The 21,679-nt window shown below is 35.0% G+C and overlaps 1 protein-coding gene across 2 annotated transcripts in view; it reads right to left on the bottom strand.

Annotated features, from left to right (window-relative positions):
* LOC108361245 (4-hydroxybutyrate coenzyme A transferase) overlaps positions 1–21,308 on the bottom strand; it is a 36,533-nt gene extending 15,225 nt beyond the window's left edge. Inside the window, exons 1-2 of one of the 2 annotated variants that reach the window (XM_017613819.1) lie at positions 21,238–21,308; positions 20,872–21,093 (exon numbers count right to left, since the gene is read on the bottom strand). In XM_017613819.1, coding sequence (XP_017469308.1) covers positions 20,872–21,037 — 166 coding nt within the window. In that variant the 5' untranslated portion in view covers positions 21,038–21,093; positions 21,238–21,308. Of the gene's footprint in view, positions 1–20,871; positions 21,094–21,154 lie in introns of both variants that reach the window. The other variant, XM_017613820.1, reaches the window with a different exon arrangement.
* Between the last annotated feature and the right edge of the window lie 371 nt (positions 21,309–21,679).

Genomic DNA, 21,679 nt, shown 5'->3' with positions numbered 1-21,679 from the left:
GAAACCTACATACCAAATTTCATTGAGATATCTCAATTTTTGCTCGAGTTATCGTGTACACGGACGGACGGACAGACGGACGGACAGACAGACATGGCTTAATCGATTTCTCTATTCATTCTGAGCATATATGTATACATTTGTCTATATCTATCTCGATTCGTTTTGGCTGTTAGAAACAACCGTTATGTGAATAAAATTAATATACCCTTGTGCACAAGTGCGCTCAGGTATACAAATTCAGTGAAATGTGCTTAGAGAAGAAGTATGGGTATCAAACTAAAGAGGAAATTCTGTAGAATTTAAGCAGATTAAATTTTTTGGTGCATAAGGACTGGTAAGTATTGCAAATGTCCTTTTAAAATTTTATCCTTGAAATTTCACCGTATTTGTTTTTGAAAAAATCATATGTTAAGGATTTATATAAACTCGATAACATTCTCGAATTTCCTTTTGACTTTATCAGCTTGAAATCCCAAAAAAAAACTTAATTTTTTAAATTCTACAGAAATTTCTCTTTTTATTTGGTACCCATATTTTTATTCTGCATTGCATTGAATTTTTGGAATTAATCACATCCTTGAAACTAAAAAGTCCTTTAAAATAAATCCTTGTGTCAGAGAGAAAAAATAAAAACTCCACTTTAAATAAAAAATAGGTTTCAAAACCCATTTATTAATTGTTTATTTTATGATAGGAGAGATAGAAGCAATTTTTTCGATTTAAGTTGTTGAAAAGTAATGAATATCTAAATCCCAGGATTTAACGACATCCCGAAAATCAAGCGAACCTAAAAAGCGAAAAATTAACATCCCTAGTATGCACATATGCATGCTTACATATTAGCATACTACTTTGATAGACCTTAAGGCTGCAATTTCAAAGTCCACAAGTGTAAGCTTTTCCCCTTTGCTTAACAATCGCTGCGCCAGAGAGTACAAATTCAGAAAACATGTACTTGTATGTAAGTGCTTCAATATATGTATGTATTTATCAATGAGATATGTATATTTTTTATAAGCCCACCTGTTAATACAATGACTCGGCCGGGGAAAAATATTGTATGCAATTAACCTCCTTAGTTTGGAAGCTTAATTGTTGATAATTTTTTAAGTCATTGACACGTCCTAAATACATATGTACATCTAAAAAATAGTTTTATTCATAACTCCTCACTAGGCCCATTTGATAGGTGTTCCTAATGTTATTCATGCCAGCATATATGCTTTTGTTAGGTTCACCGCAGGTACTACAAAAATATATTGCCTAGTCACGTGCATTTCGAGTAGCAATGAATTTGCAACTGACTAAAGTAAGTGGAAAGTAGGAGAAGCCGAAGTAATCAATTGATACGAAGCGAGTAGATAACAAAGTTAGGTATTGAGCAGCTACATACTCAGCATCTTAAGTTGTATCAGATCAGATGAACGATCACATGAAAAAAGCATGTGTGTTAGCATGGACGCATGATCGAATACTATTGCTTTTTGTACTACACAAAGTCATTTATGCGAAGGCGGCCATCGCTGTGCGTTAGTCATGGTGAATAGTCATTAAAGTTTTTATGCTCCGCAGATAAAAAGGCAGGTGGATAGTTTTAATAATTTGCACAACTTAGCGGCCTACTGGGTATTTTTAATTGCAATCGATTTTAAATTTACTTCCAGCCAAGTAATTCTCAGCAGTAAGCTGTTCAGGAAGACGACACAATGGCGTTTGGGTTTCCCATCTAGGCATATTCACTGGGTCTACACGGCGATGTATGCTCTTCAGACGCTGAAACTTTGAATGTTCACAAATAATGACTTTGGTAGCGAAAAATCGATATCGATAGAGTTAGAGATTATATTGAACTCATTAGCAGCTCGGCAGAGGGGCGCATTCCGAGCGTAATTCGTTTTACAATTACTACAATAAAACGTATAGCAGAACCGAAGTGATCTTTGCGGAACATTAAAATGAATACGTTCTAAGAGGTAAGGACAGTCCTTGAATGATGCCGAACACAAAAGTTAGGGAAAGGACAGACCTCCTATTTTCCAATGAATTTAAACTAATCAGCAATGAGCGATCACTATAGGAAGGAATCGGGTGAGAGAAACGTAAGGAGCGTAAAGCATATTGAAGGAACACCTTTTGAACTATAACAATATATAACTGTATGCTATTGCGTAGATTTGTTTTCACCAAGTTTAGCTGACTGAATAAAGTTCCAGGTCTGCATTAGATCAAGGTAGTGAAAGTAAATGGAATGCGAATTCCGGCAGATCGGAAAATAATTTGTTGTTCCTGGGCGAAAGAATATTTGCACATCAACTGTTGCGAACTATTTAGATGGAAAAGTGTATACCCTCAAAAGCGTTCATAAAATACCTGTGACAATGAACTCTCCGGAAAATAAGCAAAAAAGAGCAGAATTCGTAACGGCGTTGACGGAGTACATTCAGCAAGGAAAGCAAATTGTATACATGGACGAAACAAATTTTAATTTGTTTTGTCGCCGAACAAAGGGTCGCTCCCGGTCTGGTACGCGAGCAGTTTTGACGCTGCCACCATCAAGGGGACCCAACGTCCATTTGATTGGGGCCATAAGCACATCAGGTGTGTTGTGCATGGAGACACGACGCGGGTCGCTCAAGAAGGAGAGCACGGGTGAGTGGGTGAAAGAGCTCTTAGACAAGTGGACGAGCATGGGCAACATATTGTCAGATCTGGTATTGGTGTGCGACAATGCACCCTGTCATACTAGGCTTGAGCAAGTAGTTGGCAGTAGCGGTTCGCCCACCCTTTTGCGCTTGGGTCCATACTCGCCCATGCTCAATCCGATTGAGAATATTTGGGCAAAAATTAAAAGTTATGTCAAAACTCATATGGGCATTCCTTCTACCGACGGACCGGGAGTAGTAGAAAGGAGACTGCAATACTTGGAATAAATGATTCGCCAAGCGAAAGAAAGCGTTACTACTGCGGATTGCGCTCTTGCTATCCAGCACTCATCGGTTTTTTTTTGATGCTTTGGCCTTGCGGGATATGTCTGTGGGAATTTAAAACATTTCGTTTAAATAAATATGCTTTTTTACAAGTGTTATCCTGTTTTACTCCATTACAAAAAGTGGGTGAGGGGTTAATCGGGATATGAATTTATAAGCCATTATGTTTTCTAAGAGTGATGATAAAAAGTCCATAGATAAAAGTGTTCTGGAAATGATTTCTGAATTACATTTGCGCTTTTCTGAATTTCGTTTGCGTTTTTCGGAATTTCAATTGAGTTTTTCTGAAATACATTAGGACTTTTCTGAATTTCATTTGAGTGTTTCTGAAATATATTTGGGGTTTTCTGAAATACATTTGGGGTTTTTTTAAATTCATTTGGCCTTTTCTGAATTTTATTTGAGTTTTTCTGAATATAATTTGAGTTTTTCTGAAATACATTAGGACTTTTCTGAATTTCATTTGAGTGTTTCTGAAATATATTTGGGGTTTTCTGAAATACATTTGGGGTTTTTTTAAATTCATTTGGCCTTTTCTGAATTTTATTTGAGTTTTTCTGAATATAATTTGAGTTTTTCTGAAATACATTTGGCCTTTTCTGAAAATTAATTGAGTTTTTCTGAAAAGCATTTGCAGTTTTCGGAAATACATTTGTGTTTTTCTGAAATACTATTGGAAAAGGTGTAGAATTCAATGGGCTACAAAACTGCATACTCAAAATCTCGAATTTTTACGAAAATTCGTTGAATTATAAATATTCAAGGCAGTGTCACTCGATTGGTAAATTTGTACAGATTTGTGCATTTTAAATTGGGCTATTGGTACAAAATAAAAAAAATTGGGACAATTTGTCAAATTTTTTTTTGTAGTCCAAAGCTTGGTACAATACACCAATCTTGTATTGAAAATTTGCAACAAATTATTTTTCGTGATTGGGATAAAGGAAAATATTTGGGTATTCACACAATTGGGACATGATTTGCACCAAATTTCTGCAAATTCCCAATCGTGTGACACTGCCTTTAAACTTGTATTTATACGGATGTTGGTAAAGAATGAACTATAAAAAACTAACCAAAATTAAATAAGAACAAAAATAATATTTTAAAACTTGTCAAAATTTGGTGTGGCTATAATTTTTTCGACTACTGTACATAAGTTGACTATGATTACTCGGCCGTGCCATCATAGTAGCACAATGCCATTAAAATTTGACTTACAAACAAAATACGGACAGGAATTTCAAAATTTCAACCCTGTTTGTGGGAAATATTTTATTTTTATCAGAATTTTTCCCTTAATCAATCTATGTTGAAACAAAAGTGAAAATGAAAATATATTTTGTTTGTTGCATTATCAGCTTTGGTATGGGATTATGTTTTATTCATGCAATATAAATGTAAGACTTTGTTGGGTCAGCTGGAAATTAATGTGAAAATTTAAATTCAAATACATACATAAATTTTACACTCAAACATCAATATATTCGCGAAACCATGGGCTAAATCTAGTAAAACTGCGCTTCCAGTTTTTCACTCTGACGTCAGTCATTCAAAAATTAATTAAAAAATTCAGTGAAATGTGCATAGAGAAAAAGTATGGGTATCAAACTAAAGAGCAAATTCTGTAGAATTTAAGCAGATTAAATTTTTTGGTGCATAAGGTCTGGTAAGTATTGCAAATGTCCTTTTAAAATTTTATCCTTGAAACTTCACCACATTTGTTTTTGAATAATCATATGTTAAGGATAACGTTCTCGAATTTCCTTTTAACTTTATCAGCCTGAAATCCAAAAAAAAAACTTATTTTTTTAAATTCTAAAGCAATTTCCCTTTTCATTTGGTACCCATATTTTTATTCAGCATTGCATTGAATTTTTTAAATAATTTTTGGAATTAATCACATTCTTGAAACTAAAAAGTCCTTTAAAATAAATCCTTACGTAAGAGAGAAAAAATAAAAACAAATAAAAAAGTAGGTTTCAAAACCCATTTATTTATTGTTTATTTTATGGTAGGAGAGATAGAAGCAATTTTTTCGATTTAAGTTGTTGAAAAGTAATGAATATCTAAATCCCAGGATTTAACGACATCCCGAAAATCAAGCGAACGTAAAAAGCGAAAAATTAACATCCCTAGTATGCACATATGCATGCTTACATATTAGCATACTACTTTGATAGACCTTAAGGCTGCAATTTCAAAGTCCACAAGTGTAAGCTTTTCCGCTTTGCTTAACAATCGCTGCGCCAGAGAGTACAAATTCAGAAAACATGTACTTGTATGTAAGTGCTTCAATATATGTATGTATTTATCAATGAGAAATAAATAGGACGCGCACGACGCGCTTAATTACATTTTTTGTTTTTTTTTTGTTCAAATTAGCTAAGCTATTGCGTATATTTTTTATAAGCCCACCTGTTAATACAATGACTCGGCCGGGGGAAAAAATTGTTTGCAATTAACCCCCTTAGTTTGGAAGCTTAATTGTTGATAATTTTTTAAGTCATTGACACGTCCTAAATACATATGTACATCTACAAAATAGTTTCCCTGCAACCCATTTTATCAGAGTATTCTGAATCGTAAAGAAATTTTAAAGAATTCGGAAAGATCCCATCCGATTTTTTGCCGAATTTTCTAAAATGAAATAAATTACGCACACTTCCATTCTTTTCCGAAATTTCGGAAGAAAATCGGTAAAGAAATGAAAATAATGCTGCTATGTGAAGAATTTCTTGCAGACTTTTTTCAAAATTTTCTTTATTTTTCGTACAGAAATTTCTTTACGAGTTCGTGTCAACCACTTCATATAATTTTCTTTGAAGATTCGGAAAAAAATCGTTACAGAAATCAGATACTCCTAAAGATTTCGTTAAAATTTCGGGAACTTTGGTTTGCAGGGTTTATTCATAACTCCTCACTAGGCCCATTTGCTAGGTGTTCCTAATGTTATTCATGCCAGCATATATGCGTTTGTTAGGTTCACCGCAGGTACTCCAAAAATATATTGCCTAGTCACGTGCATTTCGAGTAGCAATGAATTTGCAACTGACTAAAGTAAGTGGAAAGTAGGAGAAGCCGAAGTAATCAATTGATACGAAGCGAGTAGATAACAAAGTTAGGTATTGAGCAGCTACATACTCAGCATCTTAAGTTGTATCAGATCAGATGAACGATCACATGAAAAAAGCATGTGTGTTAGCATGGACGCATGATCGAATACTATTGCTTTTTGTACTACACAAAGTAATTCATGCGAAGGCGCCATCGCTGTGCGTTTGTCATGGTGAATAGTCATTAAATTTTTTATGCTCCGCAGATTAAAAGGCAGGTGGATAGTTTTAATAATTTGCACAACTTGGCGGCCTACTGGGTATTTTTAGTTGCAATCGATTTTAAATGTACTTCCAGCCAAGTAATTCTCAGCAGTAAGCTGTTCAGGAAGACGACACAATGGCGTTTGGGTTTCCCATCTAGGCATATTCACTGGATCTACACGGCGATGTATGCTCTTCAGACGCTGAAGCTTTGAATGGGATCCTAAATTTTCTTTCGCTTGACGTACTTGCTCAAGAGATAGCCGTGATTCCAGCCTTCAAATCCAGAGAGGCAGGGCCTTGGACTCATGTACGTCCGGCCACTCGAAAATCTTAGGGACAATAACGCCCATGCAGAAACCTGCAAGCATTGATTACTGTATATTTATCAGCAACTATTTTTACTAAAAACTACAAAATTATAATACCAACTCGACACAACTGGAGCACCAGGCGTTGTCACATACACAGGGCTGTAAAAATGTATTCTGATCCTAGACTGATAGAATATAAGATTGCGCCTATCGAGCTAAGAGCAACTGGGTGACGACGGAGGATGAGAGTGTAAAGAATAATTTTGAAGAAGAGGAAGAAGCGAACAACTGGTGCGAAATAGTGATGTTAAACTAGGTTGAATTGTACCTACTCTTCAGCTTCTTAAATTTGAACGTACGTTTGGTACAAGCTAAAATATAGTTTCATGTAAGTCCAAAAATTGTTACGGCACAGAAGGAAGAGGTAGTCCACCAACTATCAAAAATATGTATATGCACATAAAAATACATGTTTACTGTTTAGGTACGTGTATCAACTTTTAGGCAAATAGGTACTGTATGAAATTGTAATATTCATCACTAGTGGGGAAAAAATAATAATGTGACGTCAACGAAGGGGTCGATGCTGTCAAATCTAAATCGGAAGGAGCCGCCTTTTTTCGCTGCATCGTGAACAGTGCTGCCAACTATTTTCGAGTAAAAAATCCAGATTTTCCTAAAAACCCGCTAGAAAAAAACTTAATTCCACAAAACAAAAGCAATTATTTAAACCACTACTGGAAATTAGAACTAATAACACAGCTTTACCAAAAAAAAGTTTCTACACATATATTGAACCAAACCTCTAGATCCCTATGTTATTCGACGCGCTGAATGCGAATCCGAGGTTTGTTAGCCTCCATCACGTCAGGTTCGACGAAGGTCAAGTAGAGCAAAATTCATTGAATACACCAGAAAATTCAATACAATTCTTCTGAATTTGACCATGGCATGACATCTAGAGGACCTTTAAGAAAGGTCCCCCATATTCGAATTTAGCGACAACAAAAACAAAATTTTTATTTTTATTGAATAAATTTTTTGTCCTATTTGACCCTCAAATGATCTCGAACCTGATAGTTTGGAGGTTAACGGACCTAGGATTCGGGTTCAGCGAGTCTTAAACCCCATATATATGCATTTTCAGGTTTATTCAATTCATTTTTCCCTACATGACCTTCAAATGACGTCGAACCTGAAATGTTGGGGGCTAACCGACCCCGAATTCGCATTCAGCGCGTCGAATGCCATAGGGATACAGAGGTTTGGTTTAATACGCAGAAACTTTTTTTGTAAACCTGTGTAATCGAATATTTAATTTTAATTGAGTATTTAAAAATAAGAATACAAGTTAATATAACAATATATAACTGTATGCTATTGCGTAGATTTGTTTTCACCAAGTTTAGCTGACTGAATAACGTTCCAGTAGCTCGTTTCTGTAACAATTCTCTACCAAGGCGAATAGAGATATGAATTCGCCGCCCTGTTCTCTACTGCTAATGAGTAGTAGAGAATGACGTATATTCTCTACTAGTAGAGGAATAATCGGTAGAGAAGAGTTACAGAAACGAGCTACAGGTCTGCATTAGATCAATGTAGTGAAAGTAAATGGAATGCGAATTCCGGCAGATCGGAAAATAATTTGTTGCTACCTGCATCCGTATAAGTTTGAACTTCTGCTCAAAATTGCATTGCATTACTTATATTATTCCATTTTACAAAATTAATTCTATGATACTATATCATCACTGAAATTAAAATAACATAACATAACATAATCTATCTTCTCGTGCAATGTACGTAAAACCGCAATTGGACTGATGAGGGCTAGTTTTTGACGAATAAATTACATCAACGTCGACGTCGACAACCATAATAGGGCCCATTATCTTTTTTGATCGTAGCGAAATTATTTGGTAATTTTAAATACATATGTATGTGCATATGCACTATATTGCACAAGGGAAATAGCTAAAGCTCCGTAAAAAAAAAATTTCAAAAAACTGGATTTCCCACTTCCCGCAATTTATCATTTCCTGCCGCTAAATGGACTTCGCAAAAGCAAGATTTCACGGGAAATGAGCTAAACTGCTTCACATCGAAATTTGTGCTCCCTTATTTTCATTTTGACACAGTTCAATGTTGATTCTTTTACTTTTATTTGGCTTTGCCTTTTCTATTCGCTCAATTAAATTTTTATAATTTTTTAAAACAAAAGGAAGAACGTTTGAAATGAAGGCAGCCATACACATTTTGAATTTATTTACAAAACTTGTTTTTTTCTTTGGCTTTTGCAAATTAAGCATGTTCTCTGCAAGAAGGTAAAAAAAATACGTGTACATATATGGTATATGTGGTATGGAAATATCTCTTTTCCTAGCAGTAAACATTTTAATGTGAGCAACAATGATATTTTTTAAATGAGGCAGATCGGAATATGCGCTCTCTGGGAAGACAATACCTGTAATTATTGTACCCTGTATGTACATGTACAAAACACACTACATACAGACAGATATCTCCAGCTCTCTCCACCGGCAAATCTGCGATGACGTCGTATTCATGTTACTCTCCCGAATTTTACATCAATCAGCGCAATGTTGTATTCTATCGGTATTGTATACTGATGGCTCCACACTCGATGGCAAGGTCCGGGGAGTCTTCCCTATAAAGTTGTAACTAGAAACATCTTTTCAGTTTCCTGACCACTGTTTTATGTACCAGGTACAGGTGCTGACTACTTAGCCAAAAGGCTTAACGAGGACTTGTAGGTTCTTATCTTATCTGACAGTTCTGAAAACACATGCATAGACAACACAACGCCTCTCTGAATCAGGGCTGGAGAATCAAACTTTCACATTGTATAAAATTGTACCTAAAAGCTGACGAATGTACCTAAAAAATTAGTATGTACATTTTGTTACACATTTCACATCACATCATATTTGTTTAACAGTACGAAAATATAACAGGAATCTTCCATGCCTGATTTTGGGATTCACCTTCTCTAATACGTCAAGCTCTGTTCAAACTGGAAGAACTTTTCGAGGCCAAACAAAGTTTTAGACAAGGCGAATCATTCCATTGACTCCACCCCTGTCTACGGGCTGCAACCACTTGTCACCACTCACTGGGAACTTTTTTGACTAATTTTCTGAAACATTTTCTCGTCCGCACCCTCTATGCATGTCAGCCAGGCTCTCGCGTTCGTTTAGTCTCTTTACGTCGCCAAAATGTTGATACAGCTTGTGAGATATGGAATATATAATTTGTGTAAATCAATCGAAATGTTCTTATTAAGCTCCACACACTAGTCTTTTCAGACAGTCTAAAACCGGAAGGGAAAGAGAGTAGAAGTTTACCTCAGCAATTTCAGAAACCGATGATTGCGGTGTGACTTCGGTCTGAAACACACACATTAAAAAATCTCTTACTAAAGCTTTCTTTACATGAGGCGATTTTTTGACAGGCAATAAGCGCCTGCAAAAGTTGACTTTCTGCCTAATTTGAGACAAGCGATTTTTGAAACCGGTCAGGTTTTTCATATTACCCCCAAATTTCTGATGAGGAAATCGCAGCATTATTGCGTCAGCACTGACCGTCAGGTGACCGGTCATTTGCCAGTAAGATTTCTTGTAGGGAACGGACGCCTTTTTTATTAATGATAATATTTGTATATATCCCAACACCCTTGACAAAAAAATCTCAAAAACTAAACTGGATTTTTCAGGATTTTCAAACGTGCACATCATCAAAAATAAAAAAAATGTTGATGGCATTTTTTTAGTTTGTTAAATTTTCCTGAATTTTGCAAAAAGTTTTAAACTTTGTCTTTTATGGTTCATGTTATAAAATCGACTATATTTTTATAAAAAAATTTACGAAAAAATGTGTCAGGTGAAACATTGTAAATATTGTGAAAAATAAATGTGTGCTATTTACGTGAGTGCCACTGTATTTCTGCCATGAAAAGGCTTTTCATACAATCTATTAGCCGCTAGGGGGCGGCGTAGAACTGTGGGCCCCTTCATTTATAAAATATGCAATATTTAAATTTTGAGTTGACTATAAGTTTTTAGGGAAGCACATTTTTCCTTAATTTTTATAGAAAGTCCCACAACCAGTCGATAGCTGTGAAGAAATCGATAGACCTATACTAGTTTAAATAATTTTCCAAGTGCATCTTTTTATAATTGCCGTTTTAAATAAAACACGAGTCGAAATGACACACCCGTTAATCTGGAATGGGCCATAAAAACCCGTTTCTAAAAACTGCTGACATTTTGCAATGCATTGAAATGCGTACACACGCGAGCAAGTTGCGGTCTAAAAATGGCTTTTAATCATCAATAATAAAATAAATTTTTATAGTATTAAATAGCTCGGACGCGAATAAATCCATCACGCCATAACAATTCATTTTAGAATAAGTCATTATACGTCAGCAAATTTAGAGGCTATTCAATAACCGCATAATTTGTGTCATTCATATATGTACATATCCATACATATATACTTACGTACATACATACAGACACATGCAAGCATAAATTTCAAAATTATATTAACAAAAAATTTGTAATCTCGAAAATAACCGTCAACACTTTGAAAGTGTCCCAAAATAACTGTCGCTATTTAAGGGAAAAAATAACCCACAAAACAGAACAGGTGGTTTATTTTTTGTAGATGTGTGCTCCCTCAGTGGGAAAGGGTTATTTTGCATATAATTTCCGTTGCTGTTGGACACGGACACTTATCGCTGGAAGAAGAAAAATAAGTGTTAGAAGTGCGTAGAAACATATCAAATTTGCTGTTGATAGAGAGATAGAGAGATATAAGCAACATCAACGTCACGGTCATGTTATTGATTTAAAATCCGCTATCAATTAAGAAATTATTATTATGATTTAGTTTGTTGGCCAAATAAAAAATAAAATTTATTTGTGATTTGATTTTTCAACCAAATAAGAAATACAAATTTTTGATTTGATTTGTAGAGCAAATCAATTTGATTTGTAATTTTTCAATTAAATAATACTTTTGTTATGCGACGCAAATAAGATATTTAAGTATCTTCCAACTTCGAGTTCAACGAAAATCTTCGGGATCCTTGGGACTAATTCGAGATTTTCGAGACTTCTTCGGGATTTTCGGAATCTTCGGGACTACTTCAAGATTTTTAGTCTATTTAGGGATTTTTGGACTATTTTGGGATTTTCGAGACTTCTTCAGGATTTTCGGAATCTTCGGGACTACTTCGGGATTTTTGGGCTATTTCGGGATTATCGGGACCAGTTCGGGATTTTCGAGACTACTTTGAGATTTTCGGGATCCGCGGCACTAGTTCAGAATTTTCGAGACTTCTTCAGGATTTTCGGAATCTTCGGGACTACTTCGGGATTTTTGGGCTATTTCAGGATTCTCGGGACTAATTCGGGATTTTCGAGACTACTTTGAGACTTTCGAGATCCACGGCACTAATTCGGAATTTTCGAGACTTCTTCAGATTTCCGGAATCTTCGGGACTACTTCGGAGTTTTTGGGCTATTTCGGGATTCTCGGGACTAAATTGGAAACTACAAGATTATTTATGAATGTGCACGCTCTCTTCCTTGCCATAAATGTTCGCACATGTATGTGTACGTACATATATGTCGTGTAAAGAAATGCCTAGCGCTTTGCTTCCACTTTTTACGCCCACTTATATTTTTCAGTCCTACAATAACCCACAAATTAAGACACTTATAAAAATAAAAGTCCCTGCCAAAGTGTTTTTGCCCAAGGGAAATTCAGGTTGATAAATAACCCACAACGAAAAACACAAAAAGATTGCACAGAGTGATTTGCCACGGTGAGAAACACTCTTTGCTTGAGAGACGAGTGTTAGTGTCAGTGGTAAACACCATACGGGACACTTGGTGACGGTTATTTTCGATCTCTGGTCAAGCCCTAAGAAATGTTCGCACCGAGTTATGTGGGGATTGGTAAAAGGACTACAGAGATACATTTTATCATAAGTAAACGGGCCACGCCCATTTTCTAAAAATTACATAATTGTCTTACTTTATGCCAAAATTCTACTTCGCATACCAACTTCCAACAATTTGGATCCAGTATTTGCAGATTTCGTAGTTTTTGCATATTTCGAAAATACCGTTATATAGGAGGTGAGCGTGGTTATTGTCCGATTTTGCCCATTTACAATCCCAACCTACCTTGGATAAAGGGAAACCTACTTAGCAAATTTTGTTGACATATCTCAATTTTTTCTCGGTTATCGTATACACGGACAGACGATTTCTCTTTTAATTCTTTTTTTCTTAACAGCGGTCGTCCCTCGGCAAGCAATGGCAAACCTCCGAGTGTATTACACTCCGCGTTTGGAGGCGGCGTAAAACTGTAGGTCCCTCCGGTTTGTGTGTCAACATCAAGGCGCACGCTACAAGTCGGAGGAGAAGCTCGGCCAAACCCTAACATATGTGTAGGCGCCAATCTATCATTATTATTATTATTAATATTATTATTTATGTAAACATTTGTCTATATCTATCTCGATTCGTTTTGGCTGTTACAAACATCTGTTATGCGAACAAAGTTATAATACATGCGCTCGGGTATAAAAAGAAAATTAACTAAAAAAATGACTTTTATTTTTAAAAGAAAATCGAAAAATTAAAAGTAAATCAATTAAAAAAAAATATAAACATTAAATTAAAAAAGAAGCGATAAATAAATAATTTTCTAAAAGTATAACCCTACATACGTTACACACGTTAGTACTAATCATCGTCGATTCGACGAAGTCTTGTTAAAACCCTGTTGTTTTACAAATAAGAGTAAACTGTAAACCATGGAGGGTGTTGCGCATTTTCTTCCATATAACACATATTTTTTTTTATATAAAAAGAAAAATCCGCAACACCCTTCAAAAAAAAAATTCTAAAAAATCAACGGTAATTTTTAACGACTTGAGACTTGCAGTTTTTAGGACTACAATAGAATGGGCTACAGAATTGCATACCCGAAAGTTTTCTAAATATTCTGATTACAAATTTGGAAATTTACATGAAAATTTTTTGAAGTTTGATTAAGTTTTTTTTGCAACTTTTGCAAGCTTTGAAACTTTTATTATTGTGGTTTCTGTTACAGATGGAATTATATTTGAAATGAGATTTATTAAAAATAAAAAAATAAACGTAATTTGCAAACAATATCATTTTGAATTTCGTTTCTAATAAGTTAAACGCAGGTGAAAATTTTATGTATATTCCGAAAGATTTAAAAACTTCTATCTTTTTTTGAAGTTGAAGTCAGAAAGAATAATACGCGGTATACACAATGCGTCTGACTCGCGAGTCGGTTTGGATATATTTGTGAAAATAAATGTGTGTTAGTTACACCGACATGACTCCTGGAATGACTCTGAATGATTCAATTGTATGTAGTCGAAGGCGAGTCAACACGTACATAAATGATTCGCGAGTCAGACGCAACGTGGATGCTGCCTATAAAAGCTCAAAAGTAAAAGTGTGCCCATTCATGCAGCTAATCATATGCATGTACATATGTATGTTAGGGCGAGTCAATTTTTTTCGCACTTCTTCACGACACTATAGTAAAATGTTAAGAAACCTATTTTCGCAATTTGGCATACTCCAAATTGATTTTAGACCCACAGTTTCCTTGGCAAATTGGCTTAGAATTACACATAGAATCTTTCTGTGCTATACGCATAGTCGCAAAAATCTCCCATAAAAATTGGCCCGCCCTAATGTATGTATGTACATATGAACTAGGAATGTTAATCCCGCGATCCAGGACTTTTTAAAGTCTCGAAAATCCCGGGATTCTTACCAAGTAATCCCGGGATTTTCGGAATCTGTAATTTGCACTGATGGCAATAATATAAACTCCTTTTCTTGACCAGTATTGGCTATATTTCTTTTTTTATTTAATAATTAATATTTTTTTTATAAATGTCTAGCTCATTATACATATAACACCGCACGATAGATAGTAAATTTTAAACACAAATATCAATATTTTCGCGAAACCCTGGGCCAAATATAGTAAAATTGCGTTTTTAGTTTTTCGCTCTGACGTTAGTAATTCAAAAATGATTTAAAAAATTCATAGAAATGTGCTTAGAGAAGAAGTATGGGTTTATAATTAATGAGGAAATCCTGTAGAATTTAAATAGATTCAAGTTTCTTGTGCAGAAGGGCTGGTAAATATTGAAAATGTAATTTTAAAATTTTATCCTTGAAATTCCGCAATTATATGTTAGGGGCTTATATAAGAACTCAATAACATCTTCGAATTTCGTTCTTCTAACTTTGTTAGCTTAAAAATTACATATTCGTCCTTGTGGATCCAAAAAGTTTAAATTGAGGAAATCCTGTAGAATTTAAATAGATTCAAGTTTCTTGTGCAGAAGGGCTGGTAAATATTGAAAATGTAATTTTAAAATTTTATCCTTGAAATTCCGCAATTATATGTGAGGGGCTTATATAAAAACTCAACAACATCTTCGAATTTCGTTCTTCTAACTTTGTCAGCTTAAAAATTACATATTCGTCCTTGTGGATCCAAAAAGTTTAAATTTCTTTAAATTCTAAAGAAATTTCCTATTGCATTTGTTACATTGCATTGAATTTTTTTTAACAATTTTAACACTTAAATAAAAAGTAGGTTTAAAACCCATTTATTTATTCAGCCTTATCATGAGTTTAATTTTCCCCGAACCGGTTCACTTTTCACTCTTGGTTTCCATGGTTTTACTATGGGCGGATGACAACTTTTCGGGTGAATTTTTTTTTCAGGTGAAACTCAGGATAAGGCAGACATAACGCTTATCAAACAATATAGAAGAGTTTTTTCGATTCAAGTTGTTGAAAAGTAATATCTAAATACCGGGACTTATACCGGGATCCCGGGATTGTGACAATGCCATCCCGGAAATCCCGGCATCGGAAAAAGCCGAAAAATTAACATCCCTAATATGAACACACAATCATACATAATTGTTATCACGAATATACTAACGTAAGCTACAAATATTTCAATATATATGTTATAAGTACATACAAACTTACATATGGACTTACATGTGTAATTATTTACTTCGCATTAAAAATAAATACCGAAAAACCCGATACTGATACCGTTCAATAAATATACAAATGTAGGTACAATATATGTATGAATGCACTCAATCGGTTATGCAAGTGCGTTTGTTTTGGAATAGAATACGTCTTCATAGGCGGCATACACAATGCGTCTGACTCGTGAGTCGGTTTGGATGTATTTGTGAAAAAAATATGTGTTAGTTACACCGAAATGACTGCTGGAAGTCGAAGGCGAGTCAACACGTACACAAATGACTCGCGAGTCAGACGCACCGTGTATGCCATCCTATTATGTCTTATGATTTTTCTAATCTTTGAAATAAACGAAATAAAAAAAGCCAACAACGTCGATGACTGGCAAGTTTGATTTTTTAATAAATAAGTACTATGAGTAATTATAAATTAAAATAAAATACATTTTATAATTAAAATACGCATTGAAATAGGTGTATTGACGTATGTGTGTATTTAAAGGTGTTTAAGAAGAAGCGAAGTCCAGATGGGAAAATAAAATATGTAGGTACACGTAATAAAACATATCGTCGTTTAAAGTGCAAAACCGCGTATCGTCATCGGAATTGAGAGCGCAAAGTGACAAAAGATTTTGAGCGGAAGTTGCAATTCTTGCTGGAAAAATTTTTGCCAGCAGCCATTAGTTGCGTTCGATAACAAAATTAGCCAACACCAGCCAACAATCAAAATCAAGAGAGTAAGCGAAAATTCTCTCCCAAAGAGATGAAAAAGCAAAAAAGTAAACGAACAGGAAATTAGCCATTACTTGCAAAAACCGGAAGAAGAAGACACACCAGCTGACTTTGTTTATGTTTTATTTGTAAACAAACTGAAATTCATGTTGCCTCCTTAGAAGAAAAAAGGAAAGTGAACGTTCAATGTTCGCCAGGAACATTTTTAGAAGTAAAAACTAGTTGGCGCTATCATAAATTCACATAGCAGGCAGCCAAAAAGCATATAAATACCAAAACTCGGAAAATGCAATTTTGTTTGTTTACAAAAATTGCAACCATATGTTTTGTGATCATATGTTTTTGTGTTGTGTTTGCCAGTACAAAATGAACGCTTCTCTTGCATCATAATGAACGCTTGCTCTCTCAATTTTTGTGTGTTGGATAATTTTTTGTCGTTATCGAACGCCATCCAGTAAAAATTTGGAAAACTATTAAAAATTTTTGACTTGTCGAACGCACCTATTTGCTAGCAAGAAAAACAGCTGATAAAAATCATAGGTCCATTCAATAACTTTTCCAGTAAGCACTTGCAGCGAAAATGTAAAAGAAAAATAGAGAGTAAAGTTGAGAGCAAGAAAAAATGTTCAGAAAAGTTATTGAATACAAAACTAGTAAAAATTTGCAACTTAAGCCATTTTGACACTTACCGACGGTTAAGTTTTGGCGCGCAATTTTATTTTTAATTGGGAATAGTTCCCATAGTCATAAAAATAAAAAAAAAATATAAAATAGATTTAAGTTTTTCATCCATATTTTCATTTCACTAATTATGTTTCATCAAATCATCCTCCTAAACAGTTTGTTTACATTTGATTTTGAAACATAACCTTACTTTTTGACTCGTGCAAATTCATGCTAGTAAAATTTTTACTTGCAAGAATTTGCAGCTCTCTCGGGTTGTTACGCTCTCGAATTCGCTCTATCTTGCAAATATTTTGGGTTATTGAGTGCATTTCTAGTAAAAACTTGCAAGTAGTAGTAAGAATTCGTAACAATTTTTTAATACTGAGTGGACCTAATGAAATTTATTTGGTTGATTTTTAAGTTTAAAATAACTTAGCAAATATTCATTTACTTACGTTTGCTTAGCAAATTGCTTTAGGCAAACTTTTGTTTTATATATAGAGAGAGTAATAATAATAATAGATTGGCGCTTACACATATGTTAGTGTTTGGCCGAGCTTCTCCTCCGATTTGTGGTGTGCGCCTTGTTGTTGTCACACAAAGGGGAGGGACCTACAGTTTTACGCCGACTCCGAACGGCGATTGTATTTTTATGAGAAGCTGTTTTTCCTGCCAGAAATACACTCGGAAGTTTGCCATTGCCTGCCGAGGGACGACCGCTGTTAAGAAAAAACCTTTTCTATATTTTTTGCGATGTTACTTGACCAGGGCTTGGACCCGTTCCATCTGCAATTTATTTTTCCTAAAAATGGTCGGTGGTAGCGATTTGATGTGGCAAACAAAAACTGAAAATGTCGTACGGGGTCAACCAGCACCACTCGAATCGTTTGAAAGCACTTGCAACAAAAATAAAAATTGCTAGTGCAGCACGATCAAGTTGAAATATATCTTCGAAATCGATTTGCGCTCTTTCAGTTCCCGCCAATCCTTGCATCTTTTATTTCTGAAACGGGTTTCCGAAAAGTGAAAAATGCTTTTTGTGGCTCTTCACATGAGAAACAGGTTATTGTTGTAGCGGCTACAACAACCCCGCCCATATCGGTTAATATCTCAGTCGCTGTGGGCAAGTTCCACTAACGGCAGCCCTAACGAAGCGTGCAGCCTCAATAGGGTCGGTCCACGGGGACAAAGGCGTTAGGGTTGTTGGGTTTTCCGGGCATACAAAGAGATGTTTCGAGTCATGAGGTGTCTCTCCGCATGCCGGACACTCATTTGATACATCGGCGTTTAGTCTGCTCAGGTATGAGTTTAACCTGCTGAGCCAGAGCCAGAGGCAGATGAAGCTCCGTCTCGTCAATGTCCGGTTGTTGTGCGCCTAGAACGGCATTTACAGGTCTGGAGTCTACATAACTCGAGACTGACGGGACCCTGTGAATGCATTTCTGGGCCTGTCCGTCAGTTCGTAACGATGCCTCCTGACGTGCCTGGGCGAGGGCTCTTCTGCAAGCAGCACCCAATAAGGAACTGCTTGCAGAGCACTGTATTATGCTCCTTGATCGGTAGCAATTTCGCTTCGTCGTGTAGCTGGTGCTCAGGCGACATCAGAAGGCATCCAGTTGCTGTCAGTAGTGCGGTGTTTTGAGAAACAGGTAAAACCACCCTTTTATATTACAAAACAAAAACAAAGATCTGATACATATAACCTACCAGCATTACACTTGAACCATTTTAATTACAAATCACCTACCTAGCATTACAATGCTTGCAGCTTGACTATTTTTGTTCTAGTTACAAAACTATCCTTATCGTTGTAAGCGATTAGTCGCATCTTTCCTCTACCCTACATTGTATGCATTATAATGAAATCGCAACATAATTATCACGGACAAATAAAAAGCAATCGTCAAACAACAAAACACAACATTTTACATATACAGTGCCGAACAGAAGTATTGGCACAGTGAATTTTTCGCAATATATGCAAAGTTCTTTATTCTAATTTATTTTCGATCATTTTTTATAAAAATATTGTTCATTTTACACCAGAAATCATAATAATAAAATCTCTAAACTTTGTGCAAAACTCAGGAAAATTCATTAAATTTGCACACTAATTTGCAACTTTTTATTCAGATTTTTTAGAAACATTCTAAGTATGCAGTTTTATAGCCCATTCAAATTTAGTGAAAGTGAAAGTTTGAAGTCGCTAGAAAATCGCATTGATTTTTGGTAATGTTTTTTCACGCAAGTTCTTCCATACAAAGTAATTCGACAATTATTTTTTGTATGGAGAAAATGAGCAACACCTTCCACTAAAAAAATTGCCAAAAATCAACGCGATTTTCTAGTAACTTTAAACTTACACTTTGTTATACTAAATTTGAATGGGCTATAAAACTGCATACTTTGAATTTTTTTTAAAAATCGGAATAAAAAGTTGCAAATCAGTGTGCAAATTTAAAGAATTTTCCTGAGTTTTGCACAAAGTTTAGAGATTTTATTATTACGTTTTCTGGTGTAAAAAGAACTATATTTTTGTAAAAAATTATCGAAAATAAATTAAAATAAAAAACTTTGCATATATGGCGAAAAATTAACTGTGCCAATACTTTTGTTCGTCACTGTCCCTACAAACACATTTATGTACCGAATTATGTATTCGAAGAGTGAATGAATACATATTGTGCCATCTAGCTTGTAGTCAGGCACTGATAACATTATTAATAAACAATGGATTAATGAAACTATTAAAGCAAACATATTTTCATCAATAGCCAGTTGCTTAGATTTTAATTAAAATTTAATTGTAGAATGTGACTTATTTGACATATTGCTGAAACACGCTTTCGAGGAAAAAATTAGATCATACGACTTTATGTGGCACATAGCTGTGAAATCTAAGGAGTCCAAAGGGCGCATTGTTATGGGCATTGATAACTGGCATTATTTAGCCTGTAGTCAAGCTGTGAGAACATTATTTATAAACAATGGATTAATGAAACTATTAAAGAAAACATATTTTCATCAATAGTCAGTAGCTCTTAGATTCTAATTCAAATTTAATTGTAGAATTTGACTTATTTGACATATTGCTGAAACACGCTTTCGAGGAAAGAAACTAAATCATACGATTTCATGTAGCATTACGATTTCATGTACTATGTATATAGTTGTGAAATCTAAGGAGTCCAAAGGCGAGTTGTTATGGACACTGATAACTGACATTATTTAGGAATGTGTATATGAATGCATACGTCTGGAATATATGTATGATAATTGGCCTTACTTCTTCTGAGCTTCTAATTTTAGTATTCGTTGGTATGAACTTACACAAAATAGTTACATACATACATAGATATGTATCTATAAATGTAGATACAGCGCTCTAAAAAATTGTAATTTCACCGGGCGTTTTTTCTTTTTGTTTTCAATTACGTTTCCACTTAATGTGCATTATTTAAAAGATGACCTTTCCTCTATACTATATACGTATGTAAAAGCATACATATGTATATGTGCACACAAATATTTGCTTTCACAGCATTTTGCTGTCCTAGTTTTGATGCCTGCACGAGAAGGGTCAGCAATTGTTTGAGTTACATAATATCCAGTCATCGGCCAGAGTACCGGTCGCTCCAGTAGGCACCCGAAACCCCGAACTACTTAAGTTCCAAATACTACATGCGTATTTGCCGAATTTGCAGATATGTACATAAATATATTTAATTCATATGCACGAGACTTACCCGATTTTATACAGGCCACTGCTTCCTCCTCACTTACAATATTTGGCTTCCTTTGTAATGGATGTGTGATTTCTTTGGTGCTGGTGAAGTAGTGATTAACCATCGCTGGAGCGATCTTGCATGGTCCAGACAAGCGGTTGAGTTGCTTTCCAATCATCATAGCCATATTTATTTTGCTTTTCAACGCCCGAAATATTTTTCCCCCGATGCCGAAAAAAGAACCTACGAATAGTTCAGAGGTCACTGCTTATTTTTGTTTTAGGGGTAAGCATAAAAAAATTACCCGTATTGTTCTAAATATTATTAAGTACAATTGGCGATTTTGTTCAAATTTTTAATTGTATTGACAACGTAACCAAAACTTACCGAAGTAAAAAGTCTTCTCCCAACCGCTGGATTGAACTAAACTGTATGAAAAATGCAACAACACAACACTGACGGAAAGTGGAGACTTGCTGATTGTAAATATTCCTCAAATGTCAAATGATGGGTGATGCCACAATTTTGTATAACCAAATATAAGCAAAATCAAAGTTTGCGCAGTTTGAGCTGTAGGTATTCAATACTAGCTCTGTTCCAATACTTTTCGTGACAAATCCTGTAAAACTGTCAAACAGCAAAATTACTCTCTGAAGTGAGAGTAAAAAGTGAGTAACCACAAAAAGTACGGGAACAAGAAACCATTTTTCCTGTAAAAACGTCAACCAGTGATTGTTTGACACTTTTCATTAAGAAAAAGTTCGGGTAAAATCTTGCAACTTCGTTCTCTACACAACTCTCCAAAAGTCGCTCTCATTTGCAGGATTTT

The sequence above is a fragment of the Rhagoletis zephyria genome, unplaced genomic scaffold (genome assembly GCF_001687245.7).
Source record: "Rhagoletis zephyria isolate East Lansing unplaced genomic scaffold, Rhagoletis_zephyria_1.1 Rzeph_scaffold_00722, whole genome shotgun sequence".
In the NCBI taxonomy this organism is placed as follows: domain Eukaryota; kingdom Metazoa; phylum Arthropoda; class Insecta; order Diptera; family Tephritidae; genus Rhagoletis; species Rhagoletis zephyria.
The sequence above is the reverse complement of the archived record's forward strand: the minus strand, read 5'-3'. Positions and strand labels throughout refer to the sequence as shown.